The 23,804-nt window shown below is 33.2% G+C and overlaps 1 protein-coding gene across 2 annotated transcripts in view; it reads left to right on the forward strand.

Moving 5' to 3' along the window:
* Positions 1–23,804, forward strand: part of DCDC1 (doublecortin domain containing 1) — a 485,161-nt gene that overhangs the window by 96,747 nt on the left and 364,610 nt on the right. For both annotated transcript variants that reach the window (XM_053899858.1, XM_053899859.1), the window contains one exon: positions 7,020–7,186. In XM_053899858.1, coding sequence (XP_053755833.1) covers positions 7,020–7,186 — 167 coding nt within the window. The remainder of the gene's footprint in view (positions 1–7,019; positions 7,187–23,804) is intronic.

The following is a 23,804-nucleotide window of genomic DNA, read 5'->3' on the forward strand; positions in this document are numbered from 1 at the left end:
CTGGCTGGCTTAGTCAGTAGAGCATTCGACTCTTGACCTCGGGATTGTTAAAGTCAAGTCCCATGTTGGGTGTAGAGATTACTTAAAAATAAAATCTTAAAAAAAAAAAAAGAAACATTTTACAATTAGCTTGCTTTTAATGGTACTTACACATTAAGTGCTTTGTATATTTGATTGTGTTTCTAAGTTTTACTGTGTTTTCTATGATATCTTTTCCTAATGGGTCAAAAGTTAATTGGTGCCTCAGTTAACACCATTTAGGTTAAGCTTTTCTCAACAATAATAAAAATAAAAAATAATAATGTAAAAAGGTATCAGTTGTTACAGCAAACAATTATATAATGACATTTCTAAAGGCCTTTACTGCTAATTTTTGTTGGTTTCACTTAAGTTCCATGTTTTGCATTTTCCAAAACTAAGATGACACCTCAAATTTTTGTACAGAGCTTTAAAGTTTGCAAAAGCAGGTCATATGTATTCAATTACTATGTATTGGTATAGGCCATACCCACACAAAATAGATTAGATACAGTTTATTCTCAATATTTAAGTAAACTTAAAGTTATACCTATATCAGTTCAAGCAAGTTATGTTACATTATTACTAAATATCAGATATTTAAGATACTCAAGGAACTGAGTTCACAAAATAACTTGTATTTTTAAAGACCCACACAGTATTATTTTTGTTGAGGGGGAGGGCAAGACACAATAGAATGCCAGCTTATTTCTACTTGTATAAACCAAGTTATTTAAATAAATGAATTGTGTATGCTGACCTGTTCTACCAATGTGCTACTGGGACGTATGAAAAAAAGATGTGCATGGTGGTGGCAGTAGAAAGAGGCATAAAGCGTATTGGAAAACTACCAAATGTCCCCTGCAAATGGGCCCTATTCAGAATCAGTAAGCGTATGATGAGTGAAGTGGTTTTGAATATCGCCTTTAGATTCCATGCTGTTACAAGGCCAGCCCTGAACATGGCAACTCTTATTTCCACACACAGTACCTCTTCACTCTCAATTTAACCCCAAAATCTGATGAACCCATTACTCCATACTTGATTTCATGGAACAAGGAGTAGATATAGTTACAAATGATCAATCACAAGCCGTGAACCAAAGCAGCAAGGCATTAACAATTCACACCATTTCGGTCCACTTGCTCAAGCAGAAGATGTGCCAGCATATTTAATGCACAGCTACTTCGTTCAGTTTAAGAAAAGACATGACTCAGGATGCATTTTCAGAACAGAAGAGACCTAAGATTTCATACTTTCTAAGCCCCAATGTCAACGTTCATCCACACATCAGCAATTAAAATAACCAGGTGTTCTGTAAAGGTCACAATGTCTAAATTAAATTTTACTCAGGTAAAAACAATATGACCTATGAAATTCTTCCCCCCAATGCATCCCTGTTCTGTTTGATCCTATCATACAAATCAATGTCTCTTACAGCAGTATTATAACACTGTAGACCCCACAGGCAATATGCCGTCAGTTTAATAGGATCACTGAAAAACTAAAGCAGCTGTGAAAGATTGCTCTAAGTATAGCAATCGTGTGCTTGTCATTTTGTTCAGTGGAGGAAGCATCCAAATTTGGGTAGGCATCGGTATTTAAGAATATGACTGCTAAATCTTTTCACATAAGTACCTTAGGGACAATAACATTTGACATATAGCATATAAACAAAAGTATGCAGCAGCTGTTAGTTTAGTTTTGTTTGAATAAGAATATACTGATATAAATCAAGCAACACTGGAGACAGTATGCTTTACATCATTCAATCTTCCCAGCAGACCATGCTTTTGAGTGGCATCTGCTGGTTTTTCTGAGACCGGGAGCTTTTCAACTATTACCTAGAGCTGGATGCAGAGCATTAAAACACACACATACCTTGGCACTAACTCACACTCCCTCCAGGCATACACCCTGGGTGGGAGACAGTCAAATCTTAGTATCTTTAAAGAGCTCACTTTGTTTCATCCAAAAAAGACTTTTTAGATAAACTTCATTTTAAAAATAAATTCCAACTGAATTGGTAGGAAATTTCCTAATGATGCCCTGCTAACAATAGCTGAGTATTTTAAGACTGAGATCTGAAACTTGCTGCCAAAGAGCACATAGAAGTTTCTTTATAGGTAATTATGCTCTGGGCAGTGCTCTTTTTTTTCATAGTCTCGTGTACTCTGACTGAAATGTGAAAATTACAGTATTATGTAAATTATGATTCTGAATATTTAATTGGCATGAATTTTAATTTTTAATTCACAGCAGGTTATTAAAGCCTTTGATTATTTCTAGTACTTTTTGAAAATATATTAATTAAAAAATCCTCTTTTTAGCTTTCCATAGTAGATTCAAATGAGTATACAAAGCGTCTCTTTTAATGTAAGATGTTGCTTTTGGAAAGAGATCTATATTCTCTAGGTATAGAACTTCACAGACATTCCAGTCTATTTCTACTTGGTAAGTTCCATCAGCTTTGTGGTTTCTCTTTAGAGAGATATTTGTCTCCTTGTCAGAAATCCTTGTACTGCCCCCATGATGAATCCAAATAAGTTCAAGCTTCTTATCAGTGATGAAGTGATTTTAATATAAGGTCCTCTTGAAGATGGAATAGCTTATTTCTATATGAATAGCATTTGAACTCATTGCATATGGTGTATCTTAGAGGATATCATCTTTATTATTTATAATAGCTATTTTGATCTTAACTAATATTTTTGCTGTGTTACATAAGTTTTATGGTGTGCTTTTTCCCATAGTAACATGATTTATGACATGGTAGGATAATGCACATGAGGCTTTTCCAAGACTTTTTAAATACCCACCTCTGGCCTTCTCCTGGCTTGTTAATGCTTCATTGCCAAATTGTATCATTTTCTTTTGTATTTACTTCCCTTCTTAGTCTTCAAGGTCATTTGATAAGGAAAATTAAGGCAAAACAGTTGTACATATTCTAAATGTGTTTCAAAATTCTGGGATATTAATACTTACTAAATTTTGATCAAATTTTCATTTGGTCATAGAAAGTTACAGATTTTAGGTGATTGTGTATAGTTCCTAAAAGACTGTCCACAGTATATCCAATGTACTATTTATTCATCTGGTAGACATTTATTAAGCACTGCTTTTACCAAACTAAAAAATTCTATGGCCTCAGAACCCTAAAGCATTTATGATATACTGGAGGATGGGAGTGGGAGTGGAGAAGATAAGGATTAATTCAAATCAATCAGTGGAAAATAAAATTATAAACAATGCTCTGGGAAACATAGAGGAGGGAGCAGTTAATTCTGCCTAAATAACATGGGATATTTTGCCAAAGAAGGTAACATTTGATATGAACCTCGAAGGACAAGAATATATTAACAAGTGGAAAAAAGGAGGAAGAAATGCAAGGGAAATGGAATGGCGTGAGTAAGAAAAGTATCAATTGTTAGATATGAAATTAAAATAGCTACTATGTTTAATCATATGATCGATTTACCCATGATGCTCAATATTAACTCTACCCAATGAAGTTACTTCTTTTGGTCACATGGTCTATTTACTTAGCATCCTCAGTCTTAACTCCAAACACAATGAGACTGTTGGATTCATCTGTTTTCCCTGCAGTCATAACTTGAGAATAAACAAAATGGATAAAAAGCTATCAACCTCATAACTGCACCTCTGCAGTGGTGGTAATGATCCCAATGGAATGATCACATTTGACTGATCTATGCTTATTGACAAATTTAATGAATGATTAATTTCCAAACCACTTATCTAATAAAAGTGTTGAGGCCCTATTTAGTGAAAATACTGAGATACAGGAAAGCAAAACTCTTGTTGCAACTATGTAAATAGGAGCAAATAGATAGAACACCTGTAATTAAGGCCTCAAACCTAAGACAAAATGCTGTATGTAGCTCTACACAGAAATATTAAAGGAATATAGGAAGATAGCAGCCAGCTAACCTTTCTGAGGCAATATTTATGAGTAGTAGTTTGAAGGAGAAACTCGTGGTTTATGCACAAAATAATACCTTGGAGTTCATTCACTGGGAAAGACTTATTTTTTCACTGAGTATCTCTCATGGGCCTTGTTAGCTCATAGCAACATCTAGGTTTATGCTCTTTCCAAGGTTGAAAAGTATCTATTGTCCTCTCTAAATAATTGCCTTTGTTTTTTGCACCACATCTTTATGCAATAGTCTTCTTTAATAGAATGCACTTTGCTTCAGAAACTGAGTAAAAAAGAACTCTACATAAAAGAAAACCATTGGTTAAGAACACTTATGAGTTGTCTTTGGTATAGAATATTAAGAATATCCACCAAAATCCTTAAAAAATAATTCACACGTTAAAAAAAAATCTATGGTTGGGGGTGAAAAGCCAACTGACTTATTTTTAATCAAATTTTCTATTATATTTCAAAACTATAATTTTAGGTCAAGTCTCCTTTTATATGGGAAGTATTCTAACTGATTAATAAATTTAATTTTTTAAATAGATTAGGCTTATATTTATACTTCCTTTCTCAGTACTTAGGGCGTATCATTTTCTTATGTTTTCTGTACCTTCCTAGTTAGTGGAAACATTGTTTGTTCTTGGAGTGTGCTTTGTCTTCCTTTTCAAGAAGATCATCAAAGTTACTAGTTTGCAGCTTCCAAAAAGAAAAGAGCCTTCTAATCCCTAGTTCAGAGGCTAACCTTTATTAGCACTCTTGTGGTTATAATGAGGACCCTGCCTCCAGCAGGGAGATTCTGGAATACTGAACAGATTATTCAACAAGTTCAGAGCAGATTCTGAAGTCTCTTATAAAACCTGCTTGTGAATACTGCTTTCTTTGCTTTGCTATTTCTGGTTTCCATAGTATTCCTAATTACATAAATCATGTGGAGCATGGGAGCTATTTTCTATCCTATATCAATTCTGACACTGCTTGGATTTTGGTATAATTTTTTTTCCTAAACTTTACTTTTTTTTTCTTAAATTTTTATTTAAGAGGGCACAAACCTGCAAAAAGTAGAGTTTGTATTAGAAGATCTATGAAATTATACTTTGGAATCCCTTGGGCTGACTTAAAGAATTTGAAAGTTATTTTGTGGCAAGCATGGATGAATAAAACTGTAGGACTAGAGAATCTGATAACATGTTCTCAGGTTTAAATTCAAGATTAAATCCAGGATGTAGATCATTCAAGCTTATTACCTACTTCTCAGTTTACTTTAAATTATTTCAACTTAATAGCTATTTATGTAATGCCTTTCCATATTCAAAAACTGTGGTATGTTCAATAAGTGTACCAAATTAAAAGTTTACAAGTTAAAACTCAATACATAGTAATGTATGAATGCAGTTAACTGAAAGCACTGATCATTCTTAAGCTAGTTTTCTTTAGGAAAAATTATAATCAAGATTGATTTATATTGTGAATATTTCTTAAAGATTGACGGGTTGCAATTCTGATATACGTTTATTTTTTATTTTTCTTTACTTCATAGTTTATATGATCTTATATTTTGTAAAAGTTTGAGGTATTTGTTACAACAGCACTTACAGAGAAAAACAGTTGCTTCAGGGGGATAAACATGGTTTTGATATGTGAATTTTAGGAATTAATTTCTGAGGCTGGGTGAGTGAATTTCATGCACACATCTAAAGATGTCTAAATAGTCCCTGGGTCATAATTTTCTTTTAACTTTATAGTAGTTTTAGAAAAGCTTAAGTTCTATTTCCAACCTTCTCCTTAGTGTTGAATACATTAGAAAGAATTTAAATTGTGCTATGGTTGAGACTTGCAGAACTTAGTGCCATAAAATGCATAACTTTTTTACTAAGAGCAAAATTCAGCAGAATACCAGTAGCAAAGGCCATTTGCATAACTCAGCGGCTCAGCAGCTCAGCTGAACCTAATTGTAATTCAATTTCCAGATTGCTACGCTAGGCCTCTCTGCATAAAATATGCCACATATAACATAACCAATGGCACGGAGCTAGGAGCTATTTTCTTTGCTGGTGATCTATTTAATTTCTTTTCTAGTAGAAATATGTATCAGAATAAGGTAGCCAAGCCATATAGTTATTTTGTATGTTTATACTATGTCACATGTGTATACTTAAGACCAAGTTAAAAAATGATATCCTTTCATTTTTCTGGGTTCCCAAATGCGTGTAAGATTTTTTTTTTATTTCTTTATTTCTGGCATTTCAGAGGGAAATTAAATCTTGAAAAATGTTAGCTAGCTGCCATGTTATTTGACTATTTTACCCTAGAAAGACTTTATAAGCTAATCGTGTGAAAAAGTGTATAAACATGTCTGTCAAGTCCAGTATAGATGTTGCAATACAGGCCAACAAGTAAATATCTTCTCTCTGTTTACAAAATGCTTACTGGAATAGCATTCTAAATCTTTGACTAGCTTATATGCCAGAAACTTAAAAACAAAAAGGTATGATAAAATGCTTGCTTAAGATGCTCCCCTTTATTTTTAAACAGCCTTGCCACCCTGTTTTTATGGGTTATTTAATCAATGGCAGTGAAAAGACTTGAATAGCATGGCTTATGAAGGTGTGGATTATATTTTATGAATAATTTCCAGATGTGATGTTTTAGGTATATAGACTCCTCTATGGGAAGCTATATACAGAAACAACATGGATCTTACAATTTTATCAGGACAATGCAAGTAGATTTCAGCAAGGTTGGTTCCAACTCATCTGTGATAAATGAGAAGATAAGGCAATCAGTGCACACCATGACACTCTGTGCAGCTAGTTAGGCACACTTCAGGACTATTCAGGTGTGCTCACAAAGCTTATGAGTCTTGCATGGGGGGGTGTCTCAATATAAATACATCCTTCATGGTGGCCACTAGTAATGCAGGAATTGCCTCTGTAAGACTTAACCCAGGTCAGATATAAATAATAGATGTTAAGAGTTAGTTCTGGTACTGGGGCTATGTTCCAGGCAGTGCATTTCAGTTGGGTCAAAAGAATTTATTTTCCCTTATTTTCTTGCATAGTACCTCTGCTTGAAAAATGCCTGCAAAATTCCATCACACCTTTGCGGGGACCAGTTTGGGTCTCTAAGGGAGAAGGTTTCAGCCCCTCAGGAGCTAAGATGTACATCCAAGGAGTTCTTTTGGCCTTGTACCAACGACTAAAGTCTGCAAAAAAATATTATAAACAGGTGAGTCACCCCTCTTTAAAACTTGCTTTATTCTGTGTTTTAAAATGTACTTGGTTGTATAGAAGCAATGATTGGCATTGTGTCATTAAAAAAAAAAAAAAACTGTGACATGTATTTTGTGAACTCAGTGCCCGTTAGGGAGCCAAAATGCTTCTTCTGTAATCTCAAAGCCAACAATAATGGGGCTAATTGTATCTGTCTTTTGGTATGGGATGTCATATGTCTCATCTTTTCTTGCTGCATACTGTGCAAAGCGAAGGCAACTCCTTATGTGGAATTTCTATAGACAGTTACTTTAAGCAAGAAAATGAATAGCTCCTAAAGCAGTTGAAGGTTTTAATGTTCAGCTTTCTTTTTTCTTTTCTTTTCTTTTTGTTTTTTTCAGTATGAAATCAGAATTGCTGTTGTAGAAGTTGGGCTAAAATGTAAACCAATCACATTCTGTGAAATGAAATTGTGAATTAATTTCTTGTCAGGACTAACTCACTTCATTTATGCTTATTTAACCTGTATGTTTATAAAGTAAAGAAATAGAACTAATATATCTGAATCAGTTTAAAATTGGTTTTGTCCTTTAATTTCTAAGTATCCCATCCTATAACTCTGTGTGTGTGTGTGTGTGTGTGTGTGTGTGTGTGTGTGTGTGTGTAAAGACTGATTTTTTTTTTTATAACTACTTATAGGGACTTTGATTTATCCTAAAGTAGAATTCACATTGCAAAGCAGAATGACGATGGCCATTTATAAAATAAAAATGGAGTTACCACATTTTTAGAATCCTCTTTGTACTTGGTCTTAAGAAGTTAAGCATACATTTTACCATGTTAAATAAAGTCTAGGTTTTCCATTTCTAACTATAAGGTTCCATTTTAGAACTGGGCTCATTATCTCAGGCCACAGGCCACTGAAAAATGAGTATTTTGAAAGCATTCTGCTATTATTGTGTGTGTGCTGGGGGATGGGAGGTAAGAATGCCATTCGGTCTCAGTGTTCACACAGCACCTCCTGCTGTCTGGTTTGGAAAAGTTCAACTTGTATTGGCTAGAAGAAACTCTTGAACTAAGGTATCCAGAACTAGCAAGAAATCTCTTCCCATGAGAAACTTTTATTCTCAAAATGTGATTGTTTGCTTAGTTAGTTAATTTCAGTGGATCAAGAAATGGGATTAATAACTATCATAGTTAAGGCTGTTTATGATAATAAATATGAAAAATAAAAATCCAAACTTTTAAAAAATATTCTTTATCAAACCAGTATCATATATAAAAACTGGTAGAATTATGTTTTGTTGTATTTTTGATTAAATTATTTAAACTGAAATATTATTTAACCTTTAAGATACAATTATATTATAAAATGGATTATGACCAGTTTAATTGTAATCATTTATTTGATATTAAGTGATTTGATTCCACCTATTAGTTTAAAATTATTTGATGTTAAAAAAAAATGAGACCATACTCTAGTGCAAGAAAAGCACTGTTTAAATCAAATCTTAAAAAAACGTAAATCATTTTCTAAGTTTTATTAAAAGTGAGGATGTTAGAGATAAGAAACTGCTCAGAAAATAGTTAACAACTTGTTTTTTTTCCATTATCCTAAACATCTAAAATTGAAATAAGTATATACAGTTGTACTAGAGTGAAAGGAGTTCTGTGTATTGTGAAAAAAGAAAATGTTTTAAAAATTACTTGCTGCTTTGATATTAAAGATTTCTTTATGACTCAAAATTGATGAAAAATACATTTTGAACAAAATATGAACAATAATTAACATGTTTAGCATCTCTGAGGTTGTCTATATCATCAACATTATGCCAAATTTGGACATATTTCAAGAACCTAGGCTCTTTGCCCTTCCTAACTAAACCTTTTACCTTTGCTAAGTTGTAATAGCTTAAAGCTTTGCATTCAACAGTTTTAATGTGTTACTTGTCTAGGTTTTATTTTAAGATATAAAAGTGAAGAAAAGGAAATAGAAAATTTATATTATGCATTTCCATGCAAATTTTTATTTATTTTAGATATGCCCAATTGTATGTATTCTTGAGCCTCTTTTCTTTTGTATTGTAATAATATGACTTAATTTAAAATTATTTGCAGTGTTTAGAAAAGTCACTGTAGTGGTACCATTATCAGGTCATCAGTGTCTAAGTGTTAAGCCTGGCAGTTGCTTTATTTGTGAGTAGGACTTCTTAGCAGATATCCTTCTTAGCATTGATGAACTTTATTTGAACTGCATTTACTTCATTTGACCTTAGGAATAGCCTTTTCTATTTACTTTTATATAAGATCGTGTTGAGGAATCATTAGGTAAAATGGAAATGGATGATGATTCTTATTTGTTTTTAACAAACCTAAACTTGCATAATTATATGAACTCTCGATATCATTTCTATTCATTTCACTTCTGAGATCATATATAAAAACAGTAATTTTGTTTTACTGAGATTCTATCAAAAGATTACAAACTTTAAATTGGATGCTTTGGGATTCCCAAAGGAAATATCTTTCAAATAAACTGTGATCATAAAGCTTTAAAAGGAAAGTCAGAACTACTGGTTTTATGTTTATAAACATATTCATTTTTCAGTTTTTAACTTTAACTTGGCTATTATAGCATGCAACTGAATTAAGCCCACTACATTAGTGTGGTCTTAAGTATATACTGATTCATGTATATAAAATGAGATATTATATATGGGACAGCATAAAGTCACTTTGTCTTACATTTATCACATTCATTTCCTTAAAAGTGGAAACATCTTAGAAATTGCTCAGAGCTAAGCAGAATCTATTTAATTGGTAATCTTTGAAGTAGCATAAATGCATTCCTATGAAATGCAGTTAACACTTTCAGCGACAGGGCCCGTTCATCTCATTAGCATTCTTGTTAAGTAGTGGTGCTGTTGGTGGGGGTGTTGAAGGAGGAATGCCATTGTGTCGAGTTCCAGTGTTTGGGGACAAACACTGCTGTGGAAGGAACGTGTGAAAAGGCCACAGTCCTGTCAGTGAATGAGGAAGGCTGTGCTTTCTGTGTGCTTCAAGCAGGGAAGCTGTCATTCATAGGCCTAACACAGCTAAACAGAGGCCAAAACACAAGCCTGCACTACCTTTTAAAATGATATTAGTGATTTTTAAACATGATCTTCTTTATTTATGATCCTACGTAGAGCTTTTAGTTGCTGTCAGTAAACAAAATATATGTCAGTCTGTTCAGAAACACTGTAGAGATGCATGAAAGTCCATGGAGCTGTGCCAGGAAGCTATATAAATAATGATTTGGAATGACTGATTTTAAGTACAAACATGATCTTTGGGAAACATTCATTACTGGAAATGTCGTCTTAATTTTGATACTTCTTTGAATTTTTCCCCAACCAACAAAATTCTCAGATACTTTTAAATAATGAATGCATTGCACTCTTAAAATAGTTTCAAAAAGAGTTCATAAGTATCCAGCTTTAATCATTTAAAGTGGTTCACAGTATAGCTTAACAGTTGTTATAGATTGCATAGTCATTTTTAAAATTCAGACAGAAACAAAGGAAATGAGTATCTAACTATGATATCTTAGCAATCACCATCTTAATTATGAAGAGAATCATAGCCTTTGTGGAATTTAAGATATGAAAAAAATTGAAGGGTTTTTTTGAATTTTACTTCTCCTTTTCCATATTTTGCAAAGAAATGATCAACTTTGAAATTAAATTTTAGTTTGTTGATTACTTAAAAACAATAAATAAAGAAAATACACCCAAATATTTCTTAAACTCTTCAAGCATTTTCTAAACTTAAAAAAAAAAACCTGGCAATTTCTATTTATGTCTGAAGCTAAAGGAAATGTTTTATTTCTACAATTTTCATTTGGAAATATGTACTTGGGCTGTTTGTAATAGACCATTGTTTGATGAAGTTTATTGAAAACTATAACTTTCTGCCTAAGTGATTTAAGCTTTTTGTGTATGTGGTCCTTTTAATTATTAATTAAACAAAGTACTTTTTGAATGCTGTTACATGCTATTTCTAAATGTTCTATATTTGATGTCTTGGGTATAAGAATCTCAGACACTGAATTTCTATTTCAGAGATTGGGTTTCACTTTCTAAACTGGATTTGTACTATAACTTTATTTTGCAGGCATGTAATTAGATGAGGAAATGACCATCCAACTGTAGCATATATTAGTTTTGCAGTTTAACACTGAAATGTGTTTTCTTATTACATTAAACTAACCTCTACCAAAGCTCTAGATTTTGTTTAAAAACTTTCCTAAGTTAATGTTGGCCCACTGTACCCACGCTCTTAATCAGTTTGATACTTAGGTAGCAAAGAAATAATAATATAATTCTACTCAGAATAGATTGAGTTCAAAATATACTTGAATTACATTTAGTACTGACAGAATTTGTTGATTGCAAAAAGTATTTTCCAAGAAATGTTAATATTTTAATTCCCCATAAAAGAGGTGTTGAAAGTTTGTCTTTTTATATCTTGTATCTTAGGTCACTCAAAGTCATTTATTGGTCTTAACATGACTGAAGGAGTAACTATTTCTATTTCATTCTTTATGTATACTTTATTATTGGTATGCCAGCTACTTTTTTCCCAGCTTAATTGAGATGCAATGGACATAAAACTTTGTATAAGTTTAAGGTGTACAACATGATGTTTGGATACACTTACATATAATGAAATGATTACCATCGTAGGGGTAGTTAACACCTTTGTCATCTCACATAATTACCATTCCTTTTTTGTGGTGAGAACATTCAAGATCTACTCTCTTAACAACTTTTAGCATATAATATAGTGTTGTTAACTATAGTCATTTGCTCTAAACAGGATCCCCATCTATAATATACACTAGAAATTGGGCTGTTTCCTTGATTTAGCCTTAGTGGGGCAACACCCAAAATAGTTCAGTTTTGAACTTCTTGATGTCTTTCAAAAGCTTGGAGCAAAATCAATAATATATAAATACAACTTACTATTAAAAACATTAAAATTGTGTTGCAGTAGTTTCAAGTAGTTGAAAACTACTTCTAAGGTTCTGCTAGGTAATTCTATAGAATATTAGGTTGTTTGTAGATTTGAATGATTGTTGATTTTTTTCTCCTGAAACCAAGCTGCATTCTAGTTACTTGAAGTATTTTAAGAACCTTAAACTTGTGTCTTTTTCTAAGTGTCATGCTTTGAGCAGGCCTAACATCAGTTAAATGAAGTGAAAATTGCATTCTTGTCTTGATAGAGATGAAAATGGATTTCTGGTCATGAAATAGATGTAGTTGTCACTTTTTAAAAAAGGTGTCAGCAGTTTGCTTCAGTGAGTAAGGTGCCAATTCAGTATGGCAGTAAACTTGTGATCTGAGCAATCAATAAAATGCTTCAATAACTTCTGCTTCATTACACTTATAATAAGAGGCTATAGATCCGTGGCACATAAAATGTTGATAAAGAGGATATGTGGGGACTGACTGTGACAATTTTCTTGAAAGTACAGTAAGTGCAATATTGCCATCTAGAGTTTGTGCATAGGTAATTATTACAGAGAGGGACAAAAACCATGATGGGATAGATAAAACAGGAAACAATATTGAAATATTGTTTATTTTCCATCATTTATCTTCATGGAACATTTCATTTGATTTGTCATAAAGCTGTTTAGGTCAGGAGAAAAATTTTCTAATCTGTATTTTTCTCTAATTCTCTTAGAATTATACTACAAAGTATCAAATATGTATCTTTGGCTCAAATTTGAACTTTTTACCATGAAAACTAGTTATTGAATAACTCACTTTGGAAAAAAATTAGACTTAAAGATTTTTCCTTTTTTTTTTTTTTTCCTGATAATTCAGTTACATAGAAACAGAGAGCTTTATTAGCATCTCAGTTGGGTACCTTTCAATTCAAAATATTATTTTTATTAATATTAAACACTCCCTCAAAAGTTAAGAACCAAGTAAGAGCTCTTATTTAAAAATGATATTTTAAAGTAATTTTGTATAGGACGATAAACTTTCCTGCTTATGTGATTGTAAACATTTTAATGAAGAGTAAGTTCCATCTGGATATTGAAAATATATCTTCACTTTTAAATAAACACTTTAAAAAGTGTTAGTTATCACTTTTTTGATTAATTGTTTAATTAACTTTTTAATGTTTTTTAAATGAATTAATACAGAAAATACATTTTTAAACTAAGCATTATTGAACTTTTCTCCCTCTGAACTTATGACTAAAAATGTCAGTTGCATTAATAGAAAAATTTTAAAAGTCTACCTTTAAGTGTTTTATGATACTTAATATAAAGTAAACTTAATATGAATATTGATGACTTACCAAGGAAAGTTAATTAATCTGGAAAGGTTATTACCTTTATTCTTCCATCTGTATATTTTTCAATTTGTGTAGATAGTTTTTATAAGTTTATAGACCTAAGCCTTCAGATTTTTCCTGAGAATGACTTCCTGAGAATGATAATTTGGCATTAAAAGTAATATATTTTTTCCTAATGTCACACCGGTCAGGTATTTTCTGTTCTTGTACATCTGTGTGTGAATTATTTATATAATTATAAAAAATGGAAAAACAACATTAATTTATTTTCCTTTTTGGATCAAAGTTTTATTCTAAAACATCCTAATATTATATTTTCTTTACTTATATTTAGTTTAAGACAACTCTTTAGATAAGGGGCTCTTATTTTGAAATTTTTTAATCATACTGAATAGAAAATGTTGCATTTTAAAACCTCCAAATAAGTATAGAATTGTTCTGGTAAAGTAAGTGAAAGTAGACCTGACAAATTTTCTTTAAATTACTCAACCACCTACAGGTATTATTGCCTATGACTCTTTTGAAATGAGAATAAATTTTATAGAGTTACAGCAGCAAAGTGAAAGAGTGTGTTTGATAGATTCCCTGAACAGTTTCAACACCCACAGGTATTATTTGTAAGAAAACAATCATGCCGAGTCTTCAGCTGGTTAGAGAGGGCACAGCATTCTATCTTCACCTGACATCCTATCTGTTCCGTCAACATCCTGGGCCCCCTGCCTGCTGCCCCCTCCTCCCAAAACAATAATGCTCACCGAGAGGTTTGTGTGAATGGACAAGAATATGAATTTTTTTTTCCCCCTGAAGAACTAAAGCAGTATTGAAGGCATATTCCTAGGGGGAGGAAAACCAACTCTCTTGAGGATTGACTAGCATTTTCTATTTTCTATTCAAATTGATCAGTGTTGTCACTGTTAGTTAAAAATCTTTGATTATTAACTATTGATTGATGAAGAAGACGCAGAGTAAACGTTTTGGAAATCGTTGCCTTGCTTTATTTTATTAAGAGACATATCATGGGTTTCCTCTCACCTGTTGTTGTTAATAGCATGAGCTTGAATACATGTTAATTAAAGCAATAAATTACTGATTTTGAAATAATATAACTCATTATTTGCCCATATTTTATGTATGTAACAAAGATGCGAAGGAGTATAGCATTAATTTATCACTGTCTTCAAAGTTTTTCAAATTAATTATATCAGAAAATCAAGTTTACATAATTTCCTAAAAATAATCAGGATACTGTTACTAAATTTTTAAGATATTTCAAGTTCCTAAATAAAGCAAATCATATATATGGATAAGGATACATCAAGAAACCATTCGTCAACACTTATTATGTCACTGGGAAGTAAATATTCAAAGTTTCAGAAAAGAGAATAACAACATAAAAGTACTGAAAAGATCCTAGTCTTTAGCCTTGGCAAGCCACAGGTGAGTTATATCTTCTAGAGTAGCACTGCCTGATACACTATTAAAATCTCATGAGGTTTTAAAATTTAAATTAGTTATAATTAAAAAATAAAATAAAATGATTTAGTTCCTCAGTCTCACTATCCACATTTCAAATGCCAATAGCCACATCATCACTGAAAATTCTATTGGACAGTGCTGTTCTAGCAGAAGAAATTCAGTCTAGATACCCTAATTATACTTCTGGCATTGAATTTTACATTCAATGACTAATAAAATAAAAAAGGCTCTTTTAATACGGTCAGGGTTTAAATCAGGGTTGGGTAGATACGTACTCTGGTCTTCACAAAACAAAATAAATTATGTTAAGGAAAAAAAAAAAGAAAAGAAAAACAAACCCTGACATAGGCCACAACCTATTTGCCATCTAACCATCAGATGGACACATGTAGGACTTTCAATGTGTGTCAAAATCCCTGTAAATAAACTATGTGGTGTGGTGTCCTTAGGGACTATGATTGTGGCAGTCACTGAATTAACCTAATCTTGTTTGGTGAGAAAAGATCTCCCTACTCCATGAAAAAAAAAAAAATTAGACCACCAAAGAAGACAAACTCAAATGATGAAATGTTGAATAGTCCTTATGTGCTCATTAACCAGGGTTGATTATACAGCAGAACTGTCCAATACCTTGCCCTTGGGAAGCTTACATTCTTGTTTTGGAGGTAAAGCGTAGGCACATGAAACTTTTAGGATATGCTTATTAGTGTGTACTTAAGTACTAAAAATATGTGGTACAGATTCTATGTTGTATGGGAATTTATAAAAAAGATTAAAAATAGAATGAAAGCATTTTAAGGTTGAAGTGAGCTTTAGAGGCCATCGAATCCAGACCTCTCAGTTTATAGATAATGATAAGAGTAACAACGATAATAATAATGACCTCATTGGGTTGTTATGAAGATTAAGTAGTTAATGTATATAAAACTCTTATCACAGCACCTGAGACATGGTAAGCTATCATCATCTTTATTATTTTTTTCAGCTTTATTCAGGTATAATTGACAAAATTGTGAGATATTTAAAGTGTACATCATAGTGATTTAATATATGTTTACAGTGTGAAAGGATTCCTACCATCTAGTTAATTAACACATACATCACCTCATATATTTATATATATTTTTTGAGGAGAATATTTAAGTTCTACTCTTTTAGCAAAATTTCAGTGATATATAATGCAGTGTTATCAACTATAGTTACCATGTCATATCTTAGATATTATTCATCTTATAGCTGAAAGTTTGTACCCTCTTACCAACTTCTTCCTATCTTCCTATTTTCCACAATTTCAGTCCCTGGGAACCACTCTTACACTGTCTGTTTCTATGAGTTTGACCTTTTTTTGTTTGTTTGTTTTTTAATTCCACATATAAGTAATACCTTGATTATTAATATTATACATAGGCAATTGAAATACTTGTGCAAAATGAGTTGAGACAGCAAGGCAGAGCTATAATGGGACTGGAGCTCCATGTTTGCAGTTAGTAGGCAAGGTATGCTTCATTAACTGAAATATGGGGAGGGCTTGAAAAAGAGATTAATATAGGCAATGGTATGAAGTTAGGAGTGTGTAAGATTTATTTTCAAACAAGTTGTACTTGATACAAAAAAAGAAAGAAGTGATGTTGAGGAAATAAGAGCAGTGGGTGTAGATAAGATCTCCCATAGGTTGAGAGTGGCCCCCTTTTTTTTTTTTTTTTTTTGAGGTTCAGAGTATAATAATGAAGAAATGTCAAAAGAGGATATAAAAACCATTGGGTATATTTTACATGATGACACTTAAGATTAACTCTGTCAACACTCCTCCCCCCCACAATATAATTGTTCTATTTTTTATGATGATAAACTATATAAAGTTAAAGAAAATTTAATGTGTACTTATTGAGAGAGAGAGAGAGAGAAAGAGTATGATCGGGGGAGGGGCAGAGAGAGAGGGAAACACAGAATCTGAAGCAAGCTCCAGGCTCCAAGCTGTCAGCACAGAGCCCAATGTGGGGCCTGAACCCATGAACTGTGAGATCATGACCTGAGCCAAAGTTGGACACTTAACAGACTGAGCCACCCAGGCACCCCTAAAAATATTAATTCATAACCCATATAGGGAGCATGATCTGGTGAAGGGACAAAAGTTTTGTACTGTCTCTTTCAAATGATTCTGTCACTATATCTCTTTGATTGTATGTATAATTTTATTTGGAGGTAAGGAAAATGGCTAATTGTGGACTATTTTGAATGTAAGACTGAGACTAATGGCCTTCTTCATCCTCAGAATTGGAGCATCTAAGATCCTAGAGTGGTTGAAGACTATGGACAGGGAATGAAAGTCACTGAGTTTGCAAAACATATGTTAGAGTTTACTCTAGGAAGGAGATACATGTTTCAAGTAAGCAAACTCATACACACATTGTACAAGATATGCAAAGAAGTATTTTTTGAGAATTTGTGTAAATTTGATTTGACTTTTCACAGAAGGTGTCACTCATGGTACTAGAGAAAAGTAAAAACTAAATTTGACTGAGGCAAAAAATTTTAACCATTCTTTTAGGTAGCAGCCTTGTGGATAATGAGGCTCAGATGCCCATTATTTCTGCCCTTCTGTGTTTCCTCCAGGAAGGCATCTAGGTTTTTAGGGAGATGGGGAGGTTAAGTCAACTGAAGTTGTTCCTCTGCAGATACCCAAAGAGCAAGAAGAGTAGTTTTAAGGAATAGATGACTAATTCTTAACTTATATGTGTACTTTTTTTTTTTTTGAAAAAGAGAGAGAGAGAGAGAGAGAGGGCACGAGCTGGGGAGAGGGGCAGAGAGAAAATCTTAATCAGTGCAGAACCCGACACTGGGCTTGATCCCATGACCTTGAGATCATGACTTGAGCTGAAATCAAGATCAGACACTTAATCAACTGAGCCACCTAGGCATCCCTCCATGTGTACTTTTTACTACAATTATTCTCCCTGCAAATGTGGTATATGCCTCTTCTCCTTTCCCATCTTTTATTATCCTTAGGCAGAGCATACTTCTCCCTCATCCTGAATCTACTATGGTGCTTCACCCTGGAGTAGAAAAAGCACATCAAACAAAGGGACATTTTGAAATATTGGTGCCATAAACTTCTTGTAGGGCTCTGAACCTTTCCTTTGTTGTTTATGTGTTTCTGTTAAGGAAGAAATGGGATAGAAATATGAAGTTGAGGAGAAAAAGGAACAGGTAAACTTTATGATTAAGAGCTTTTCCATATATTTATTTTATTTTATTTTATTTTAGAGAGAGAGAGAGGGAGGGAGGGAGGGAGAGAGAGAAAGCGTGAGCAGGGGAGAGGGGCAGAGGGAGAGAGAGAGAGAATCTTAAGCAGGATCCAGCATGGAACCTGATGTGGGGGTGGGGCTCAGTCCTACCTGGGATCATGACCTGAGCCAAAATCAAGAGTTGGATGCTCAGCTGACTGAGGCACCCAGGCCCCCACAAAGCTTTTCCATGGATTTTAAAAAATGGATGATGGTTGATATAAAATTGTACTGATATTTAATCTCACTGGATAGATTTAAAAGAAAAATTTAACATTTTTATTTAGTAATGGCAATATTTGTAAACAGCTGGAAAAGACATCCTTTGCAACTGTTTTTACACTAGCAATAAAACATTTTAAATGTCAACTTACAATGTTGGTTTCTAAGTGACGGTACATAGTTTCTAACTGAGGGGTGCAGAGGTTTCTAAATTCTTTTTAGATAGTAGTGAGCAAAATGTTTTGGAGTCCTCATGGTGCCAGGGAAGCAAAATAGTCCTTTGAGCTATGTGGTCTTCAACTGCTGAGGAATTACTGGTCTTTTTTGCTGAGGTTTGCTCAGCTGATGTAACTCCTGAACTGCTCTCTTCTTGGGTAGGAGTGCTCGCTGAAAGCTTTAGCATTAGTTAGGCTCTTACTGAGTTTCTGCCACATTCTACATGTTTTCATGGCCTAGCTAGGTCTCCCTTACAGCCTCTGCAGTACAGTCAAAGTGGGCATTTTGGCCCTTGAATATTGTGGCATTTCTGGCTCAGGACTTTGATACCTTTACTTACCCAGTGGCCGTGTGAAAATTTGTAGGTCTTAATCCATACCCCAACTGAAAATGACTCAAGAAAGCTAGACTATGACCCTCTTTCTACCACTGCATTTACTCTGTGCCTCCATCCCCCTCACTATTGCCAAAGATTGGTGAAAGGGAACAGCTTCAACACAGTCATCTCCTGGAATATCAAATGAGAATCCAGATGGAAACCTTTTGCCCTTAGCCTTGTCCTCAACTTATCTAACATACTTGCTCCTCTCTAAGCTGGGCAATAGTAGACCAAAGCTCAGCTCTCTCTCCACACGCCCCTCCTCCATCTCACACCACCTCCTTCTCATTTCTTTTTCTTCCAGTCCCTTGAAATGAGAAGATGTGAACTTTGAGCTTTTGGCCACTTCTGCACTGGTGGCTTTTGAACTTCTTTGATTGTAATCCATAGTAAAAAAATACATTTTATATCATAATTCACAGCCAAAAAATACTTTACATTACAATTTAGTATTATAGATACACCTCTCCACATATGTATATAAAACAAGAATTTTGGGGGCACCTGGGTGGCTCAGTCGGCTAAGCATCTAACTTTGGCTCAGGTCATGATCTCATGGTTCATGAGTTGAGTCCTGTGTCGGACTGTGCACTGGTGTGCTGGAGCCTGCTTGGGATTCTTTCTTTTTCTTCCTCTCTCTGCCTCTCTCTCTCTCTTTCTCTGTCTCTCAAATGAATAAAAACTTAAAAATAAAATAAAATAATAAAATAAAATAAAATAAAATAAAATAAAATAAAATAAAATAAAATAAAATAAAACAAGAGTTTTTCAAAATAGGATTTAACCTTACTACATGTGAGACATTGTTGAAATCCTGGTGTGGACCCACTAAATTGATTTCACAACCCCTTGACATACTGTATAAGGACTGTATGTCATCCTGTACATCTTTAACATGGCTTTTGTAAGTAAAACATTTCTTCTATATTCTATTATTAAGACTTTCAAACATACAGGTATATTGAAAGAATTTTACAGTGAAAATGCATGTACCTACCACCTAGAATCTAGAATTAACATTTTACTATATTTACTCTACCAAATGGTACCTATCTATCCATCTCTCTATCCATCCATCAAACCATTTTTTGATGCATTTTCTTTTTTTTTTTCTTTTTAAAAAAAATTTTTTTTTAACGTTTATTTATTTTTGAGACAGGGAGAGACAGCATGAACGGGGGAGGGTCAGAGAGAGAGGGAGACACAGAATCAGAAACAGGCTCCAGGCTCTGAGCTGTCAGCACAGAGCCTGATGCGGGGCTCGAACTCACGGACCGCGACATCATGACCTGAGCCAAAGTCGGATGCTTAACCGACTGAGCCACCCAGGCGCCCCTTGATGCATTTTCTAAGTAAGTTTCAGACATCATACTCATTTTTCCTCTTTCTTTCCTCTCTTCCTCTTCCTCCTCCTTCTTTTACAAGCTGACATGTGTTGTGAATGTTTGTACCTGGGATGTACTCAGTTTTTAGGTATTTTGAATATTACTGTGAACCAGAGTTAGAATAGATACCCAAGCTGTGAGCAGAACTAAAGCCACAGGTCTGCTGGGCTCCTAGTTGGAAGTAATCTGTGGTGCCTAACTGAAGGATACTGTGTGAAGGCAGGGACAGGGGTTTGCAGTCCTTCCAACACCAATCTTGTGTAGCTCAGGAAAGCCGCTGAAAAATTTGCAGACCTACTGACAGGGCTGATAGATTTATAGAGACCTCTGGGCCTATTGAGTGAATGGGGAGCACAAAGATATGGTTTTATTTCTTAGAACTGAGCCAGCCACTTACTGATTCTCTGATCAGATGTATACTATCCATACTAGCATCAGATAGTAGGCACACCAAACAAGTTTTTAGGACTTGGTACTTCACTGAAGTCAGTGAGCTAGATGGATACGGTTTAAGGACTTCTGGATAGGGAGGGAGGAGTACCCAAAGGAGATTCAAGATAGGTTAAACTTCAGTAAGGAAAAAAAGTGAACTCAGAAGGAAGCAAACAAATTCAAGAAACAATGATGACCATATAAATTGATAAAATGTGTTGGTGAGCATAGCTAGTCACTATAAAGTTTTTTGTTGTTGATTGCAAGATAACACCTATCAGAGACATTCCACTTCCAGTTCTGGAATCAACAAAATGGTATAAATTACCTAGGAATAAACCCAACAAAAGATATATAAAACTTTTATGAAAAAAGCCTATAAAACATTTTCAGACATAAAATATGGAATGAATAAGCAGAGATATGTTAAGTTCTAAGTAAGAAGTCTACATATTATAAGGATATCAGTTCTTCTTTATATTAATCTATAAATTCAATGCAGCTCCACTCAGAATCCAACAAGATTGTCCACGGAACTTGGTAAATTTGGGAAAGCCAAGAACAAATAATTGCTACCACAATTTTAAAGAACTGTTCTTTCAGTAATGAGGAATTATTAGAAAGTCAAAATCATACAGTAGTGTGGTTTTAATGCAGAGATAGGCAAACAAATCAATGGGAGTAAATAAAATGTACAGAAACAAAACCATGTCATATTTAATATATGAGAGATGGCCTTACAGATCATAAAGAAAGGATAGATAATTTGATAAATATCACTAGACATCTCTGCTTATTTAGATTATATTGTATGTCAAATACTTTGTCAACTACTGTTGTTTTTCTGCAGTTATTAACATTTTCATATATGTAGCTTGGCTGTTAATATAGTGAATTACATTGATTCATTTTCAAGTGTTAAACTAAATTGCTTTCCTGGGATAAACCCTACTTGATTGTGAAGTATTATCCTCTTTATATACATTATTTGAACTGATTTATTAAAATGCTGTTAGTGATTTTTGTGTCTATGAGCATCAGGGACATTGGCCTGTAGTTTCTTTTTCTTCTGTTGTCTTTGTTTAGTGTTGGTATTAGGGTAATGCTGGTCTCATAAAATGAGTTGGGAGGTATTTTTTTCTTTTTTTCTTTTCCAAGTTTGTTTAATACTTGTATTAATTCGTAAGTGTTTGGTAAAATTCATTAGTAAAGCTATCTGGATCTGGAATTTTCTTTGTTGGGAAGATTTTTAATTAGGAATTAAATTTCCTTCTTAGAAATACAGCTATTTAGGTAATGAATTCCTTTTAATGACCTTTAATAGTTTAGTAGTCTTTGAAGGAATTTATCCATTTAATCTAAATTGTTGAATTTTTGACATAAAGGTGTTCAAAATATTCTATTATCATCCATGTAAAGTCTGTAGAATTTGCCTTTTAATTTCTTGTGTTTGTAATTCTATTATCTCATTTTTCTTACCTGATTGATATAGCTAGAAATTTATTAATTTTATTGATATTTTCCTAGAAATGACTTTTGATTTAATTGATTTTCTATTTTTTAGTATGCTGTTTATTTCATTGATCTTTTTTCTTTATTGATTCCTTTCTTCTGCTTATGTAAAGCCTAATTACTTTTTTTCTAGTTTATAAGGTAGAAGCTTAGATTATTGTTTTCAGACCTTTCTTCTTTTCTACTACAAACATTTTACTGCTATAAATTTCCCTCAAAGCACTGCTTTAGTTGTGTCTACCAAGTTTCAATGTGCTGTTTTCATTTCTATTCAGTTCAAAAGATTTAACATATTTCTTTGTGATATCCTCATCTGTTATTTAGAACTGTGTTAAAAAATTTCCAATTATTTGGGCATTTCCATATATCTTTCTGTTATTGATTTCTAGTTTGCATTGTAGTCAGAGAGCATACTTTGTGTAATTTTAATTTTTTGAAAAATTCTGATATTTATTTTATGGCTCAGAATATAGTCTAAATGAATGTTCCATATATGTTCTACTTTGTTGGTTGGAGTATTCCATAAATGTCAGTTTGCTCAAGCTGCTGGATAGTATTGTTCAAGTCTTCTATTATCCTTGTTATAATTGTGAACTTATATGTTTCTCCCAGTTGTTTCAGTGTTTTTTCCTATACTTTGAAGCTTTGTTAGTAGAGTCATTAACATTTAGAATTGTTATATTTTCTTGATGAATTAACTTTTAAAAATTATTATTAATTGTTAATATTCTTTGTTCAGAAGTTTACTTTGTTTCATAGTAATATAACTACTGCAATTTTTCACTTGTGTTATCAGAAGGTAGTGCTTTTGATCCTTTTACTTTTAACCTATTGTATCTTTATATTTAAAGTGTGTTTCTTGTAAAAAGAATATATCTATGTCTTGCTTTTTCCTCCAATCTGACAATTTCTTACTTTTAATTGGCTTGCTTAGACCATTTACATTTAATATAATATTGATATGCTTGAGTTTAATTATACTATCTTGTCATTTGTGTTCTGTTTGGTCTCTTTTTTAAAGAAAAAAATTTTTTTAACGTTTATTTATTTTTGAGACAGAGACAGAGCATGAACGGGGGAGGGTCAGAGAGAGGGAGACACAGAATCTGAAACAGGCTCCAGGCTCTGAGCTGTCAGCACAGAGCCCGACGTGGGGCTCGAACTCACGGACCACGAGATCATGACCTGAGCCGAAGTCAGCTGCTTAACTGACTGAGCCACCCAGGTGCCCCCTGTTTGGTCTCTTTCTTTTCTTGCTTTCTCTTTTCCTTTTGTTTTGTTTTTTGTTTTTGTTTTTTTTTTTTTACTGACATCTTTTGAATTAAATAAGTATTCTTTTAATGATTTTTGTTTTATTTTTACAATGGGCTTATT

The sequence above is a fragment of the Panthera pardus genome, unplaced genomic scaffold (assembly GCF_024362965.1).
Source record: "Panthera pardus isolate Hobbes unplaced genomic scaffold, ASM2436296v1 HiC_scaffold_12, whole genome shotgun sequence".
NCBI classification, from domain to species: domain Eukaryota; kingdom Metazoa; phylum Chordata; class Mammalia; order Carnivora; family Felidae; genus Panthera; species Panthera pardus.